Source organism: Medicago sativa, chromosome 6, assembly GCF_051527215.1.
Source record: "Medicago sativa cultivar Bolivia chromosome 6, Bolivia_mono, whole genome shotgun sequence".
NCBI lineage: Eukaryota > Viridiplantae > Streptophyta > Magnoliopsida > Fabales > Fabaceae > Medicago > Medicago sativa.
The window spans coordinates 26795001-26809976 of record NC_140754.1 but is presented as its reverse complement, the minus strand read 5'-3'; the positions used below and the strand labels follow the sequence as shown (position 1 = coordinate 26809976).

Below are 14976 nucleotides of genomic sequence, written 5' to 3'. Positions count from 1 at the left end.
TAGCAGATTCCTTCTGGACGGAGAAATCCTATACAAGAGGAATTATGACATGGTCTTGTTGAGATGTGTTGATAAACAAGAAGCTGAGAAGTTGATGCATGATGTACATGACGGTACCTTTGGGACCCATGCTTCGGGTCACACTATGTCAAGAAAACTGCTAAGAGCCGGCTATTACTGGATAACTATGGAGCGTGACTGCCACAAACATGCTAAAAGATGCCACAAATGTCAAATTTATGCTGACAAGATTCATGTGCCTCCACATGCCCTCAATGTTATATCTTCCCCATGGCCTTTCTCTATGTGGGGCATTGACATGATCGGAAGAATTGAACCGAAGGCTTCCAATGGGCATCGTTTCATTTTAGTGGCAATTGACTACTTCACCAAGTGGGTTGAAGCTGCTTCCTATGCAAATGTGACCAAGCAAGTGGTTGTCAAGTTTATCAAGAATAACATCATCTGTTGATATGGTGTTCCCAACAAGATCATCACTGACAATGGCTCCAATCTGAACAATAGCATGATGCAAGCCTTATGTGAAGAATTCAAAATTGAACATCACAACTCTTCTCCTTATAGACCTCAGATGAATGGTGCAGTTGAGGCCGCTAACAAGAACATCAAGAAGATTGTTCAGAAGATGGTCACTACTTACAAAGACTGGCATGAAATGCTACCTTTTGCCTTGCATGGTTACCATACTACAGTGCGTAATTCAACTGGGGCAACTCCCTTCTCTTTGGTGTATGGTATGGAAGCAGTTCTCCCTCTAGAAGTGGAGATTCCATCTCTTCGAGTGATCATGGAAGCAAAGTTAACTGAGGCTGAATGGTGTCAAAGTCGGTATGACCAGTTGAATCTGATTGAAGAGAAACGTATGGATGCTATGGCTCATGGACAGTTGTATCAAGTGCGAATGAAGAATGCTTTTGACAAGAAAGTCCGACCTCGAGAATTCAAGGAAGGCGAACTTGTATTGAAAAGAAGGATAAGTCAGCAACCCGACCCAAGGGGCAAGTGGACACCTAACTATGAAGGTCCTTATGTTGTCAAGAAGGCTTTCTCTGGTGGTGCTTTAATTCTTACACGCATGGATGGTGTTGAACTCCCAAATCCCGTCAATGCCGATATAGTCAAGAAATACTTTGTCTAGAAAGAAAAGAACAGCGTGGTAGGTCGAAAACCCGAAAGGGCGGCCTAGGCAAAAATGCGCTTCCCGGTGGATCGAAAACCCGAAAGGGCGATCCAGGCAAAAGTTAGGGACAAAAAAAAAATGAATATGAAAAAGCTCGCTGAGATTGTACGCAACTCAGGCAAGAATGAGCGCCTCGATGAGCCGAAAACCCGAAAGGGCGGTTCATGCAAAAATGAGGTTGATAAAAGACAGGTAACTATATCTGGCAAATCACCATCACCCCTTGGGGCATCTGCAACTGTCAATGATCGTCTTCATCAGAGGCTTCTGTACTTGTGAATTCAAAATTTCTATGAAATGTAGCGGTCATCGTGTTCAATGTATCACCAACCAATAAAATTACCATTTTCCAAGCTTTGTAAATCCGCGGAGTCATGCCTTTGGCTGATTCTCACTCTTCTACGTCAATTTGAGCCTGTGCTATTGTTTGAAACTCTATTTTTCTTTCTACTTTCAATGCTTTATACAAAACATTTTCTTTCTATTTGATAATATCAATGTCTGAAACAAACATCTTTTGAAAACTAAAAATCCTTTCCTGTCTATTTTGAAAGCAAACCTGAGCAACATGGTACATTTCAATGAAACATGCATGAATAAATGAATGTCAATGTCTATTTCAATACATGTTACAAGCAGGTTACTCCCTAGGATGATCTGTGGTCAATGGCAAGAATGAAAAAACAGAATGAAAATGAAAAGAAAAATGAAGAAATGCAAATGAAAAGCTCGCTAAGTTGAAAACCCGAAAGGGCGGCTTAGGCAAAAATGAGCACCCCGCTGATTGATAACCTATGAAGGCAATTCAGGCAAAAATGGGGCAATGAAAAGAATTTGTTCCCCGGTGAATTGAAAACCCGAAAGGGCGGTTCAGGCAAAAATGGGGTTTGAAAATGAAAAAATAAAAATATAAAAGCATTGACCACAGATGCGAACATCCAATGTTTACCCAGCACTGACACGCCTAGCAACGGCGACCTGTATCCAAGAACTTTCCAAGGATCTCTCCTCTACAAGTTTTATTGCCCTCAGCCATGGTTTTGATACGTCTCACAACGACGGTCTCTCCAAAGAGGTTTTCCCCTGTGAATATGTAGCAGCACGAGCCACTACGTGCCCAATCTTCCAATGTTTTGTCTGCCTTTGTGAAACTTCTCTGTCAAACTACAAACCAATCATGCATTCCAAGCATTCATACATGCATAATCATGCATTTTATGTGCTCATACATTCAATAATCTTGTTATACCATACATACATGATGCATTTCCAATTTCAACTTTCAATCCAACTCAGTTTCCGTTTTCAATCCAGCTCAATTTTCACTTTCAATTCCAATCTTCAATCTCAATTTCAACTCAATCCAAATTGCAACCGTCAATCTCAATTTCAAACTCAAATGACAAATTCAACTCAATTTCAACTGTCAAATTCGATGCAATCTCAACTCTCCAATCTCAATTTCAAATCATGTCAACTGTCAAATTCGAAGCAACCTCAATTTCAATTTCAATTCAATCTCAAATTCGAAGCAATCTCAATCTCAAATTCGAAGCAATCTCAATTTCAATTTCAATGTCAATATCCAATTTCAATTTCAATGTCAATCTCCAATTTCAATTCCAATTTCAATGTCAATCTCCAATTTCAATTCCAATCTCAATGTCAATGTCAATATCCAATCTCAATGTCAATGTCAATTTCAATTTTCAATTCAACTCCAATCCAATCTCAATGTCAATTTCAACTCTCCAATCCAATGTCAACGTCTATGTCTCAATCCAATTTCAATCTCCAATGTCTCTTTCAATTTCAATCCAATGTCTATGTCTATGTCTCTGCTCAATCTCAACTTTCAATTTCTCTTTCAATGCCAACTTTCAATTCAATTCAAATCAATGTCAATTCACTCTCAATTTACTCTTGGGCCAACCAAAATGGTCATGTCTATTTTCAAACCAAGTCAATGACAATTTACCCTCAATTGGTATCTTGTTAAACCAGACTTTCAATTTGTATCTTGTTACTGGTCAAGTGCCAGGTTCGATCCAAAAAGAACCACTTGTACCTGCTTATACCCCTATGCTTCCGGACAAACGACAAGTTTAACTCAGAGAACAGTTTGTACCCAGCTTATGCTTTGTTATCGGTCAAACGGCAAGTTCGATCTAAGAGAACAGTTTGCACCCTCCCACATGACGTGGTGATAATCCAGCGACAAGTTCGATCCAAAGAACAGTTTGTATCAACCCTTTTGTCTATACCTCCGTCCAAACAGCCAGTTCGATCCAAAGAACAGTTTGTGTCTGTCTATCTGTTTGTATTTTCAATCAAGTGTCAAGTTCGATCCAAAGAACAGCTTGTATCTGCCTATATGTCTATGTTTCCGGTCAAGTGCCAAGTTCGATCCCAAGAGCAGCTTGTACCTATCTCTTGTCTTGTATTCCTTGGTCAAGTGGCTAGTTCGACCCAAAGAACAGCTTGTACCCTTTTTCTATCCCCTGGTTTGTCCACCCTGTCAATGTCCATCTGAATCCCCAGTGACATGACATGTTCCATGGGCTCCAGTTGTTTGTCTTGCATTCATAATCAAAGTATTGCATGGCATTCATGTTTCTGAAAATCTGAAAACGTATTTTTATGTCCAAAAGCAGTGCAAATGTTAATATTTAAGTATCTTCGTCCCGTCAACTCTAAGACTTCGTCTCTTGACTCTCTGGACAAAGAAACTTAAATAGGGGCAGCTGTTATACCCTAATTTTGGACCTAAAAATACTAACTCATTTCCTCTCTTTTTGTATTTGATATGTCTCTGATCAATTGCATCTTTCTCTGCATTCTATTTCAATGTTATTTGCAAAATTCACATGAAAAAGGGTATTTTAGTCATTTCCTGCATTCAACTCATTTTAATCCTTGAAAATTGTTTGAGTCTTTTAATTTGGTTTGTATGAGTCCTTGTTTCAATCTCATGTCAAAATTCATTTCAAAAATATCAGTTGAGTCGTTTTTTAGTCAGTTTAGCCCCTAGGGGCATTTTAGTCATTTCCTGTGTTAAAATTTCTTTCAGTCTTTTAACAATTTGGTTGAGTCCTTTCAAATAGTTTGAATAAGTCTTCATTTCAATTCTATGTCAAAATCCATTTTAAAATTGCATTTGAAGTCATTTTTGAGTCAGTTTTGCCCCTAGGGGCATTTTAGTCTTTTCATGTGTCAAAACTCTGTTTAAACTCTTAAAATTGTCTCTGAGTCTTTTAGCTTTGCATGTATAGGCTCTTGCTTTAATTTCCTGTTAAAAATCCATTTCAAAATTGCATTTGAGTCGTTTCGAGTCGTTTTAGTCCCTAGGGGCATTTTGGTCATTTCACATAATATTTCTGATTCGTTTTAATCTGCTTTGTTGTTTTTAATCGTCTCGCTTTACGTTAATTTTTCAATTTACTTTTTTTCAATTCAATTTTAGTTTCAATTTTCATTTCGGTCCTTATACTTTTGTTATTTACATTTTAATCCCTTTTAAGTTTGTTAGAGTCCAAGTGCCATGTGTCCAAATGCTATTGGTCCTTAAGAGTTGTTACAAGTCCAAGTACACATGGCATTGTCTCATTGGTCCAAGGCTTACCACATCACCTATATAAGTCAAACTTGTGGTCAATTTTCAACACCAATCATTATTTCACAAAAATCCAAAAAAATCACAAAAAATCTTTTTTCTCTTCTTCCTCTTTTCTTCCTCACGTGGCCTTTTCTTTTCACCACCATAACCAACATTTCCTCCACCACTCCTCCACCATAACAACCTTCCCTCCACCACCTCAACCACCCTAACAAACTCTAACAAACTTCCTCCACCACCTTTAACCACCCTAACCACCTCAAACCACCACAATTTCACCACAAAACCACCAATCTTCAAATTCAATCACCATAACCTTCACAATCCAACAAACTTCGAACCATACATTCATCTCCAATCTTGCAAATTCTTCATCTTCACATTCATCATCATCATCATCCATCAACAACGCTGTTTCAGTTTTTACCAATTCATCAACAAACGGAACCAAAGCTTCAAGGTTCGAACCAAACCGAAATCAGAAGTATCGCAAGAAAGAAGATAAAGGAAACCGTTCACACAACGACCAGAATCGAAGCAAGAAGGAACAAGGATAAAGGCGGATTCAGAAGCCAATTTCGAAGAAGATCAGAGAGCATTCCTTCCTATTTCCTCCGATTGAATCATAGGTATCAACACTTCCTCTCACTTAGTTCGATTGGTGTTTGAATCTTTCTTTTGAAGTTGTGATTGGTATTGTGTTGTTAAACCTTTCGCCTGAAATCGATTTCTTAGAATCCAGATCGGTGTTCATCTATGCTTGCGTTTATCTTTCTCTGTTTTTGCGTTGATTTGAGTTCTGAGCGAATTTCTATGTTCTCGTGTTAATCTGCTTGCGTGTTTGCTTACGAAATTCGGGATGAAGTTTAGGAGGAAGAACGGAGTGATAGTTGTAGGATTGATGTTGTTCAAATTCGCTTGTATGATTCATCTGTTATTGTGTTTGCGCGTTTGAAAAATTAAGAAGAAATGAGAGGATTAGAGGCGTGTAATTTTGTTAGTTTGGTGAAGTTTCGAAGTTCCGACGCGGTGGTGCCGCCACCGGCCACCACGTCGGAAGAAGGCTGGGGGCGTTTTCTATTAGGTGAGGAAGAAGGAAGATTGTTATGGTGTTTAAGAATGGAGAAGGAGAAGTTCGAAAATACTGAGAGAAAAAGAGAGGCTGTGCTGCGTGTGTTTTATGAAGAAGAAGGATCCAAATCCAACCCATGGGTCAACCCATCCATTTGACCCGCTCCACTACCCACAATCTTGACCCAGTCTTTCACCTTGAAGTGGGCTTGGGCCCTTGTGTAACCTTTTTTCGTTTTATATGGTTTTTTCTTGCTGTTTACACCATAGGACTTGCTTCTTATGCCCTCGTTTGTTCAAAACTTCTTTAGAAAAAACTCCAAATAATTTTCTATGAACTCTTGATAATTTTCTTGGTGTTTTTGCAACACTTTTGCACAATAAAATTTGATAAAAAATGTGTGTATATAAATTCTTGTTACTTTTTGCTTTTCTTGTTACTTTTCAAGGAATTTTGCTATGATTTTGGTCATGATGTATTGATGCATGCTATGGGTACTTAATATGTGATTTTAAGATGTGTGTACTACTGTTTTGTCATGTCCATTCCACTGATGTATGAGTGATTTGTTGGCTTCTTGTTTTGTAAGTCTTGTAAAAATAAAGTGTCAAATGTGTCTAGAAAATGCATCCTACCTTTTGGCTTGGGTATATTCCTATAATTCCCATATTATGGCTACAATAAAACTCTTTGAAAATTACCATAATAAGAGAATTATAGGTCATGCACTCATTGAGATGTTATGATAAATTTCCACTACATTTTGACACTTTATTTTTGGCATTTTTACCATTCTTTGTCTTAGTATTTCCTTGCCTACCTTTCTATTCTATTATGCCTTATTCTCACTAACCATTCTATTTCATGCCTCATACATTTCATAAGCATTCCACATTCCATCTCCCTCTCCACTTTAATTTCTTGCACTTTAAGTTTCACCAAAGATTAGAATGTAACACTTAGGGGTTCTTGTAATATTTTACTTTCATGTCATTTTAATTCTTGCAAGACCATAGAATGTATCTAGGCCAATGATGTAAAGGACAATGGACTCTAATAATGTACACCGACACAAGCACCGACACATGCACACACCTCACTTTAGATATATAGCTAGAATATGCATGTTTAGATGTATGTTTAGGATTGTATGTTTAGATGAATGTTTAGGCTTTATACTTTGAAAAATCATTTTCCAAAAAAATGTGAACAACATCACTCAAATCTTTTTCCTAATAAACCTTGGGGTCAAAACCCCATTGATTTTCCTTTTCATTTTCTTAATCAAATTTCAATGAAAAATAATCATACTTGACTTCTTTTGCAAATCACTAATTCAACCTCACAATTTCATAATCTCATGCCCTTGAGGCCTCTTTCTATTCTTCAAAATCCAATTTTCAAACTTAAAATCAATCAACAAAAACAAAAACATTTTTGGAAGAGAACTACGGTGGATTTGATCCCTTAAACGGGTACGTAGGCAAGGAACAAAATTCCTTCAATTCAACTAAAATAAAAATCAAAAAAACATTCTTCTCCCTCCAATTCTTCACTTAGAAACTCTTAGGTGTAAATATCATTTTCCAAAATAGCATTTAAAAATAAAGCGCGCGCGTAGTAATTAAAGACGGTTCCTATAGGATACTATAGTCGTTATGGGTGCCTAACACCTTCCCGTAGCGAAAACAACTCCCGGACCTCGATTCTCAAGGGTTTTGCTTACTTTTCCCTTCCCAAGAAAAAATAAGATATCACCGGTTTAAAAGGTTCAAACGTAATCAATGTTTGACACCCGAAAACCAAGATAAAACAGGCACTTGGCCTTTTTCTACCCAAGAGTACACCTAACTGGTCAAAGCTCTGGATGCTTGTGAAAAGTTTTCTCAACAAGGCTAATACCAGTGTCGGAATATATCAAGCCTCCAAATGTGCACCACCATTGTACTTGCGTCTTCATCTACTAGATCATTTTACCTCCTCGGCGTCACCGCCAAGGAGGAAAGACGGATTGAACGTCATCTGTCCAAAAGTAAGGGTCATCTCCAACTAACAAACATAGCACAAATATGCATGCAAATATAAATTTACACAATATATAACCAAAAATAACCAAATAAATAAATAGTCCGTACATGACACATTACTCAGTTGCATAATCACCACACCTCGCCTTAAGTTACAACCTGACTAAAATGTGTTATCCCTATTGGTCAGTCTATATGCAAATGCTCATGATCCAGATTTCACCTCTAAACGGGGCCAAATGTCCCACTATTGGACAATATACCCCACCATTGGGCAATACCCCACCATTGGGTAATAACTCCTAAAAATTCGATGTTCAGTACCCCCACCGTTGGCCATTATTCTGAAACACCTAATGCATATGAATCGCCATTACCCCACCGTTGGATAATAACTCCTAAAACTCGATGTTCAGTACCCCACCATTGGGCATTTGTCTGAGTCATCTAATGCATGAATGTCTCCGTAAATACCCCACCGTTGGGTAATCTCCTAAAATCAAAATTATAATATCCCACCTTTGGATATTGTTTTGAATCACCATTTTAGTTACTTAAGGTTATTCACCCATAAACAAATAGTATTTATATTAAAACAACACCACAGAAATAATACACATAATATTCATGCCAAAACAACACCACCAAGATAATTATCACATCACCACTATATAACACATAGCATTCACTTCAAAACAACAACACTATGATAATCATCACAACACAAATATATACAGACATACACGTACGAAAGTGCATGGAATGATGCCCTTACGTACCTTTGCAATAGTAGCTCTTAAAGTTTCCACACAACCGTGTTTGTTCCACTACATCGATCCTTTGCAATAGTAGCTCTTAAAGTTTCCACACAACCGTGTTTGTTCCACTACATCGATCTTGTCGAAGATTTTGGTGGTGACTTCAAAAGTTTGAATCTTTCATCTTGTTTCTACCCTTTTTCCTTCCAAGTTTCTTCTACCCTTTCTTTGTTTTTCTTCTACCCTTTCTTTGTTTTCTTCCTATTTTGTTCCTTTAAGTGTGGAATGAAATTTGAGAGAGGGAACCGATTAACTGGTTGCTAAAGGGAGCTAGTAACCCCACACTAACCTTTTTCCTAAATAAGTGGTACTAATGTTAATAGAAGTGGAAAACGTGGTTGCCAAAGTAAATATCAAAGGCAGTTGAAATTTATATTCAGTCACATGCTTCTCTTTTCACTCACGAACTCTGCTTATGCTAGGCTATTGTAACTGCCTTTAGTTTTTGTTCTATAATAATGGGTTTGTTCTACTCTTATTTAGTTTTTACTACTTTGATAATAATAAGGAAATATATCAATATGAAAGAGGAATTTGAACGTGTATAACAAGTAAGGGAGCATGATGCAGTTTAACTAATAGCCATTAAATTATTTTATCCTAGTAATACATTAAAGGTCTTCATTTGCAAATAATATAATTGGTGAACATTATTTAATCATTATTCATATACATGCTATTGTGAAATAAATAATATTCTTATTCATTGCTAAAATATTGTAAAATAATATTTCACTCAATAATTCAAAAGGATGAAATATTTTCATGTCAAATTATGATAAAATAGTTTAGCATAAAATTTTAAAAAAGATAAAATACTGGGATCTTACAATCTAAAATGAAAGGAACGCTGGAATTTTCTGTGCAAAAGAAGCTACTCCTTTTCAGCTTTTGGAGAACATAAAGCTACTTTCCTTTTGGTGGTTTAAAGCTCAATTTTCAGCCTATCACTATAAATTCCATGATTGGTGTCATAATCCATTTTTATGTTTGGGTGCTGGCTAACTGTTATTACTACTGTTTGAAACTCTGTTGTAATTATTGGTTATTCTCTTTGACACACCTTATGCTGGAGGGATCAGCCGTTGGTTTTTAATATAATCAAATTTTTGATTGATCTAGGTAATTGGAATCCTATGGATGAAGACATGGTCTCTGTGGATCCCACCCATTTTGATTTGTTCAAAAAAAATGTTGATATTTTCAAAATAGTTACGAGTTTTTAAAATTTTATCATATCGATTTTCTCATACCAATACATAAAAATTTCTCTCCAGTGATATTAGCATATAAAATCCACAATGAGCACAGTGAAAATATATAAAGATGTTTTGCATATAAAATATTAAAATATTTCATTAAAGCACTACATTTGACAATATTATAAATATATTTATTTTTTACCTAATTACTGCAATGTTTTAAAAAACCACATGTTGAAGTTTACTTTTTTTTTTCTTCTTTCTTCTTTCCACTCAAGTTGAATTTCAGTTTAATGACTGAGATGCATGTGGCAGTCCAGTTTACTTCATGTTTTATTTATTTTTCATTTATAAGTACGGTAAAAATTTAGTACAAAAATAAGTTGGTTAAAACTGTTTATACAAGTCTTGCCAAACTAATATCCACACAAGTCAATTTAAAATCATGATAAGATAGAAATTGGACGTGTATTATTTGGTTCCTTTTCTTTTGGTTTGATGTATATATGTAATGTTCTTATTTTATTTTCAATGAATATATATATTTTTAATAAAAGAATCTTTTGGTCAGGAGAAAGAGACATCCACTCCTTCGAGCAATCAATCTATATAAATCTATCCCACGAGTTTTTATACTTCACAACTAAAAAGAAAAGCTTTAACAAAATATTTAACAGAAGCAAAATGAGCAATTATATTCTCAAAATATTTTATGTATTGCAATTGCTTTTATTGCTTAACTCTGGATCCACTAATGAGTTCAAAAATACTACAGTTGAAAGTGTTGAATCAAAGTGCATAGAGAGGGAGAAACAAACACTCCTCAAGTTCAAACAAAGCATCGGTGACGACTCTTACATGCTGTCTACATGGAAGGAGGATGACAAAGATGGAGACTGCTGCAAATGGAAAGGAATTGAGTGCAACAATGAAACAGGTCATGTGAAGAAACTTGATCTTCGTGGTGCTGATACACAATTCTTGGTAGGTTCAATCGATTTCACTTCGTTGATTGTCTTACAAAATATGGAATATTTGGATCTTAGCAATAATATATTTTATGGCAATTCTATTTCAGAACAAATAGGCTCACTTACCAAGTTAAAGTATCTCAATTTCTCAAATTCTTTAGTTGGTGGGAGGATTCCTTATCAAATTGGAAAACTTTTAGAGCTTGAATATCTAGATCTAAGTGAGATGTCTTATGGTACGAATGGAGAAATCCCTTCTCAACTCGGGAATCTTACACGTTTACGATATCTCAATCCAAGAGATAACGAAAATATTGTTGGAGAAATCCCTTGTCAACTTAGAAATCTCTCTCAACTGCAGTACCTTGATCTTGAAGGAACTTCTCTTTCTGGAGAAATCCCTTTTCAACTAGGGAATCTTCCCGTTTTGCAAACTCTTAAACTTGATGTGTATTTTGATTTCACATATAGTAATATAAAGTGGTTGTCTACACTCTCTTCTTTAACAAGTCTTTCCCTGAGCGGACAATATCGTAGGTTTGTCTTTTTTCACTACTTACTGCAAACAATCATAAAGTTTATTCCAAACTTAAGAGAGTTGAGGTTAGTTGAATTTGGTCTTATAGATACTGATGTCGCATCTTTGTTTCATTCTCATTCTAACTTTTCCAAGTCTCTTACCATCCTTGATTTCTCTAACAATTTTTTGACATCATCAACTTTTCAATTCTTGTCAAATATTAGTCTTAATCTTCAAGAACTTCGTCTTTCTCAGAACAATATTGTTTTATCATCTCATCTCTATCCAAACTTTCCTTCTCTTGTCATCCTTGACCTCTCATATAATAATATTTCGTCATCCCAATTTCCAGGTATCGTCAGTTTTAGCTCCAAATTGCAAGAGCTGTATCTAACAAATTGCATGCTTACAGATAAAAAATTTCTTGTGTCATCTACTTCAGTTGTGAACTCTTCATCTTCCCTTCTCATCCTTGATCTTTCCTCAAATATGTTGAGATCATCAGAAATATTTTTATGGGCTTTTAACTTTACCACCAATCTTCATAGCCTTAACCTCTTTGGTAACTTGTTAGAAGGTCCCATTCCAGATGGATTTGGGAAAGTAATGAACTCTCTTGAATTTCTTGTACTCTCAGAAAACAATTTACAAGGAGAGATCCCAGCTTTCTTGAAACATATTAAACATTTGGATTTATCTCATAATAGAATAACAGGCGCGCTACCTAAATGCATCAACTTGCTATCTGAGTTGGAGTATCTTAACTTGGAGGGTAATGCTTTGGAAGGTGAAATCAATGAATTACATCTCACCAATTTTTCCAAATTGAAAATATTATCCTTATCATACAACTCATTATCCATAAAGTTTCCCCTTAGTTGGGTTCCTCCTTTCGAATTAAGATATTTGAAGTTGGCATCTTGCAAGTTGGGTTCAAGCTTTCCAAGTTGGCTCCAAACACAAAGATCCATAGTGCAACTTGATATTTCTGATACAGGGCTTAATGATGGTGTACCCGAATGGTTTTGGAACAACTCGCAACTTATGATATTAATGAATATGTCGCACAACAATCTAATCGGTACAATTCCAGATTTTCCATACAAGCTTCCTCAAAGTCCGGCTGTATTTTTGAATTCAAATCAATTTGAGGGTGGAGTTCCTTCCTTTTTGCTACAAGCTTCACATCTTATGCTCTCTGAAAATAAATTTTCGCATTTGATTTCATTTTTATGTGATAAAAATGCACCAACAACAAACTTGGTCACTCTAGATTTATCAAACAATCAAATAGAGGGACATCTTCCTAATTGTTGGAATTCTGTAAACACATTATTGTTTCTTGATTTGACAAACAATAAGCTTTGGGGGAAGCTACCACAGTCCATGGGCACCCTTGTTAAATTGGAAGCTTTGGTTTTAAGAAATAATAGTTTGAATGGTTACTTGCCTTCCACTTTGAAGAATTGCAGAAAATTAATGTTGTTCGATGTGGGTGAAAATTTGTTGTCTGGCTCAATTCCAACATGGATAGGAGAAAACATGCAACAATTGATAATCTTGAGCATGACAGGGAATCACTTCTCCGAAAACATTCCTATCCACCTCTGTTATTTAAGGAAGATTCAAGTTTTGGATATTTCAAGAAATAACTTATCAGAAGGAATTCCAACATGCTTAGAGAATTTTAAATCATTGTCTGAAAAGAGCATCAATACTAGTGAAACTGAAAGTCAAATATATTCGACAAGGCAACTCTACTTTTACATGTATAGTGTAATTTTCAATAATTATACGTTTAACATACCTTTATTCTGGAAAGGTATGGAACGTGGGTTCAAGCATCCAGAGATGCGTCTTAAGGGCATTGATCTTTCAAGTAATAATTTAACAGGTGAAATACCCAAAAAGATTGGATATTTGGTTGGATTAGTCTCTTTGAATTTATCAAGAAACAATTTGAGCGGAGAAATCCCATATGAAATTGGAAATTTAGTTTCACTTGATTTCCTCGACTTGTCAAGAAACCATTTCTTTGGTAAAATTCCTTCAACTCTTTCGAACATCGACCGGCTGGAAATTTTAGACTTGTCAAACAACTCTCTCTCCGGAAGAATCCCTTTTGGCAGACAATTGCAAACCTTAGATCCCTCAGGTTTTGAAGGAAATCTTGATCTTTGTGGTGAACCACTTGAAAAGAAATGTCCCGAAGACGCGACGACGGTAAATCCTCCAGGGTCAGAAATTCAGGGTGAAGATGACAATTCAGTTTTCCATGAAGGATTTTACATGTGCTTGGGGATAGGCTATTTCACAGGTTTTTGGGGATTAATAGGGCCAATACTACTTTGGAGACCTTGGAGAATTGCGTATATAAGGTTCTTGAACAAGTTGATAGACTCTATATATGTATTGGTAGCAGTCAACGTGACAAGGTTCCAAATGTGGCTCAAAGACTAGAAGGTACATAGTGCTAATGATTTTGATATTTTGTCATTTAATTTCTCAATGAAGTTTTAAACCTTACAACTATATATATTTAGTACTCCAATAATTAATTAGGAGAGTACTTTGTATGCACATATGATGTAAAACCTTTTTAGACATGCGTCCAATCAAATCATACTAAAATGTCATTTTTATAGGTTAGTTCTTAAAATATCTACATGACATGATTTAATTAGATGCATGTGTAAAAAAGTTTTACATTGTCAGCATACACAAATTAAATCCATTAATTATTTGGTTGTGAATATTTTTAACTTTGTTTCTTGATCACCATTAAATTAATGTTTGTATTGCACAATGTAAATTTTGCAGCTGACACTTGACAGCATCCTAGTAGCAAGCATTGAGAGTTGCTGTACTGGAAGGGAAAATATTCTGTTGTATATAATGACAAGCAAAATCATTGTTTCGTGAAGCTTTGTTAGTTCTTTCTTGAATAATGTTTGTATTCGAGATGTAATTTCTATTTCTGTCGAAACTATTAAAAGTATCAAACACTTTGTTTTTCTATTACTCAAATAGGGTTTAATCACACTTAAGCACTAAAACCTTAATTAACTATAGAACTAATAAAGTATTCAGATCCGTAATTTTCGTCTAAAATAAAGGAACCCCCCATTATTTCCGCTCTTATCCATGCTGCTACTATGGTAGCAGCAGGAATTTTTCTTGTAGCTCGACTTCTTCCTCTTTTCATAGTTATACCCCCCATAATGAGTGTAATAGCTTTGATAGGTATAATAACAGTAGTATTAGGAGCTACTTTAGCGATTGCTCAAAAAGATATTAAGAAAAATTTGGCCTATTCTACAATGTCTCAATTGGGTTATATGATGTTAGCTTTAGGTATGGGCTCTTATCGAGCCGCTTTATTTCATTTGATTACTCATGCTTATTCAAAAGCATTGTTATTTTTAGGATCTGGATCCATTATTCATTCCATGGAAGCTATTGTTGGATATTCTCCAGATAAAAGTCAAAATATGGTTCTTATGGGCGGTTTAACAAAACATGCCCCAATTACAAAAACCGCTTTTTTAA

The 14976-nt window shown here is 35.7% G+C and overlaps 1 protein-coding gene and 1 pseudogene across 3 annotated transcripts in view; both read left to right on the top strand.

The window, feature by feature from the left end:
- The first annotated feature begins 8286 nt into the window (after nucleotides 1-8286).
- Nucleotides 8287-14224, top strand: LOC146914241 (receptor-like protein EIX2). Of its 2 annotated transcripts, none has more exons than XM_085717129.1 (2): nucleotides 8287-9285; nucleotides 10712-14224. In XM_085717129.1, the coding sequence occupies exon 2, from the start codon at nucleotides 10795-10797 to the stop codon at nucleotides 13885-13887; it is 3093 nt and encodes a 1030-aa protein (XP_085573255.1). In that variant the 5' UTR covers nucleotides 8287-9285; nucleotides 10712-10794; the 3' UTR covers nucleotides 13888-14224. The 2 variants fall into 2 exon arrangements, with proteins under 2 accessions (XP_085573255.1, XP_085573256.1); XM_085717130.1 differs by lacking the exon at nucleotides 8287-9285 and having other exon boundaries at nucleotides 9322-10920; nucleotides 11015-14222.
- LOC146914240 (NAD(P)H-quinone oxidoreductase subunit 5, chloroplastic pseudogene) overlaps nucleotides 14217-14976 on the top strand; it is a 1032-nt pseudogene continuing 272 nt past the window's right edge. Inside the window, exons 1-2 of the transcript XR_015016575.1 lie at nucleotides 14217-14234; nucleotides 14544-14976. The exon at nucleotides 14544-14976 is cut by the window's right edge and continues 272 nt beyond it. The product of XR_015016575.1 is annotated as an NAD(P)H-quinone oxidoreductase subunit 5, chloroplastic pseudogene (transcript). The remainder of the gene's footprint in view (nucleotides 14235-14543) is intronic.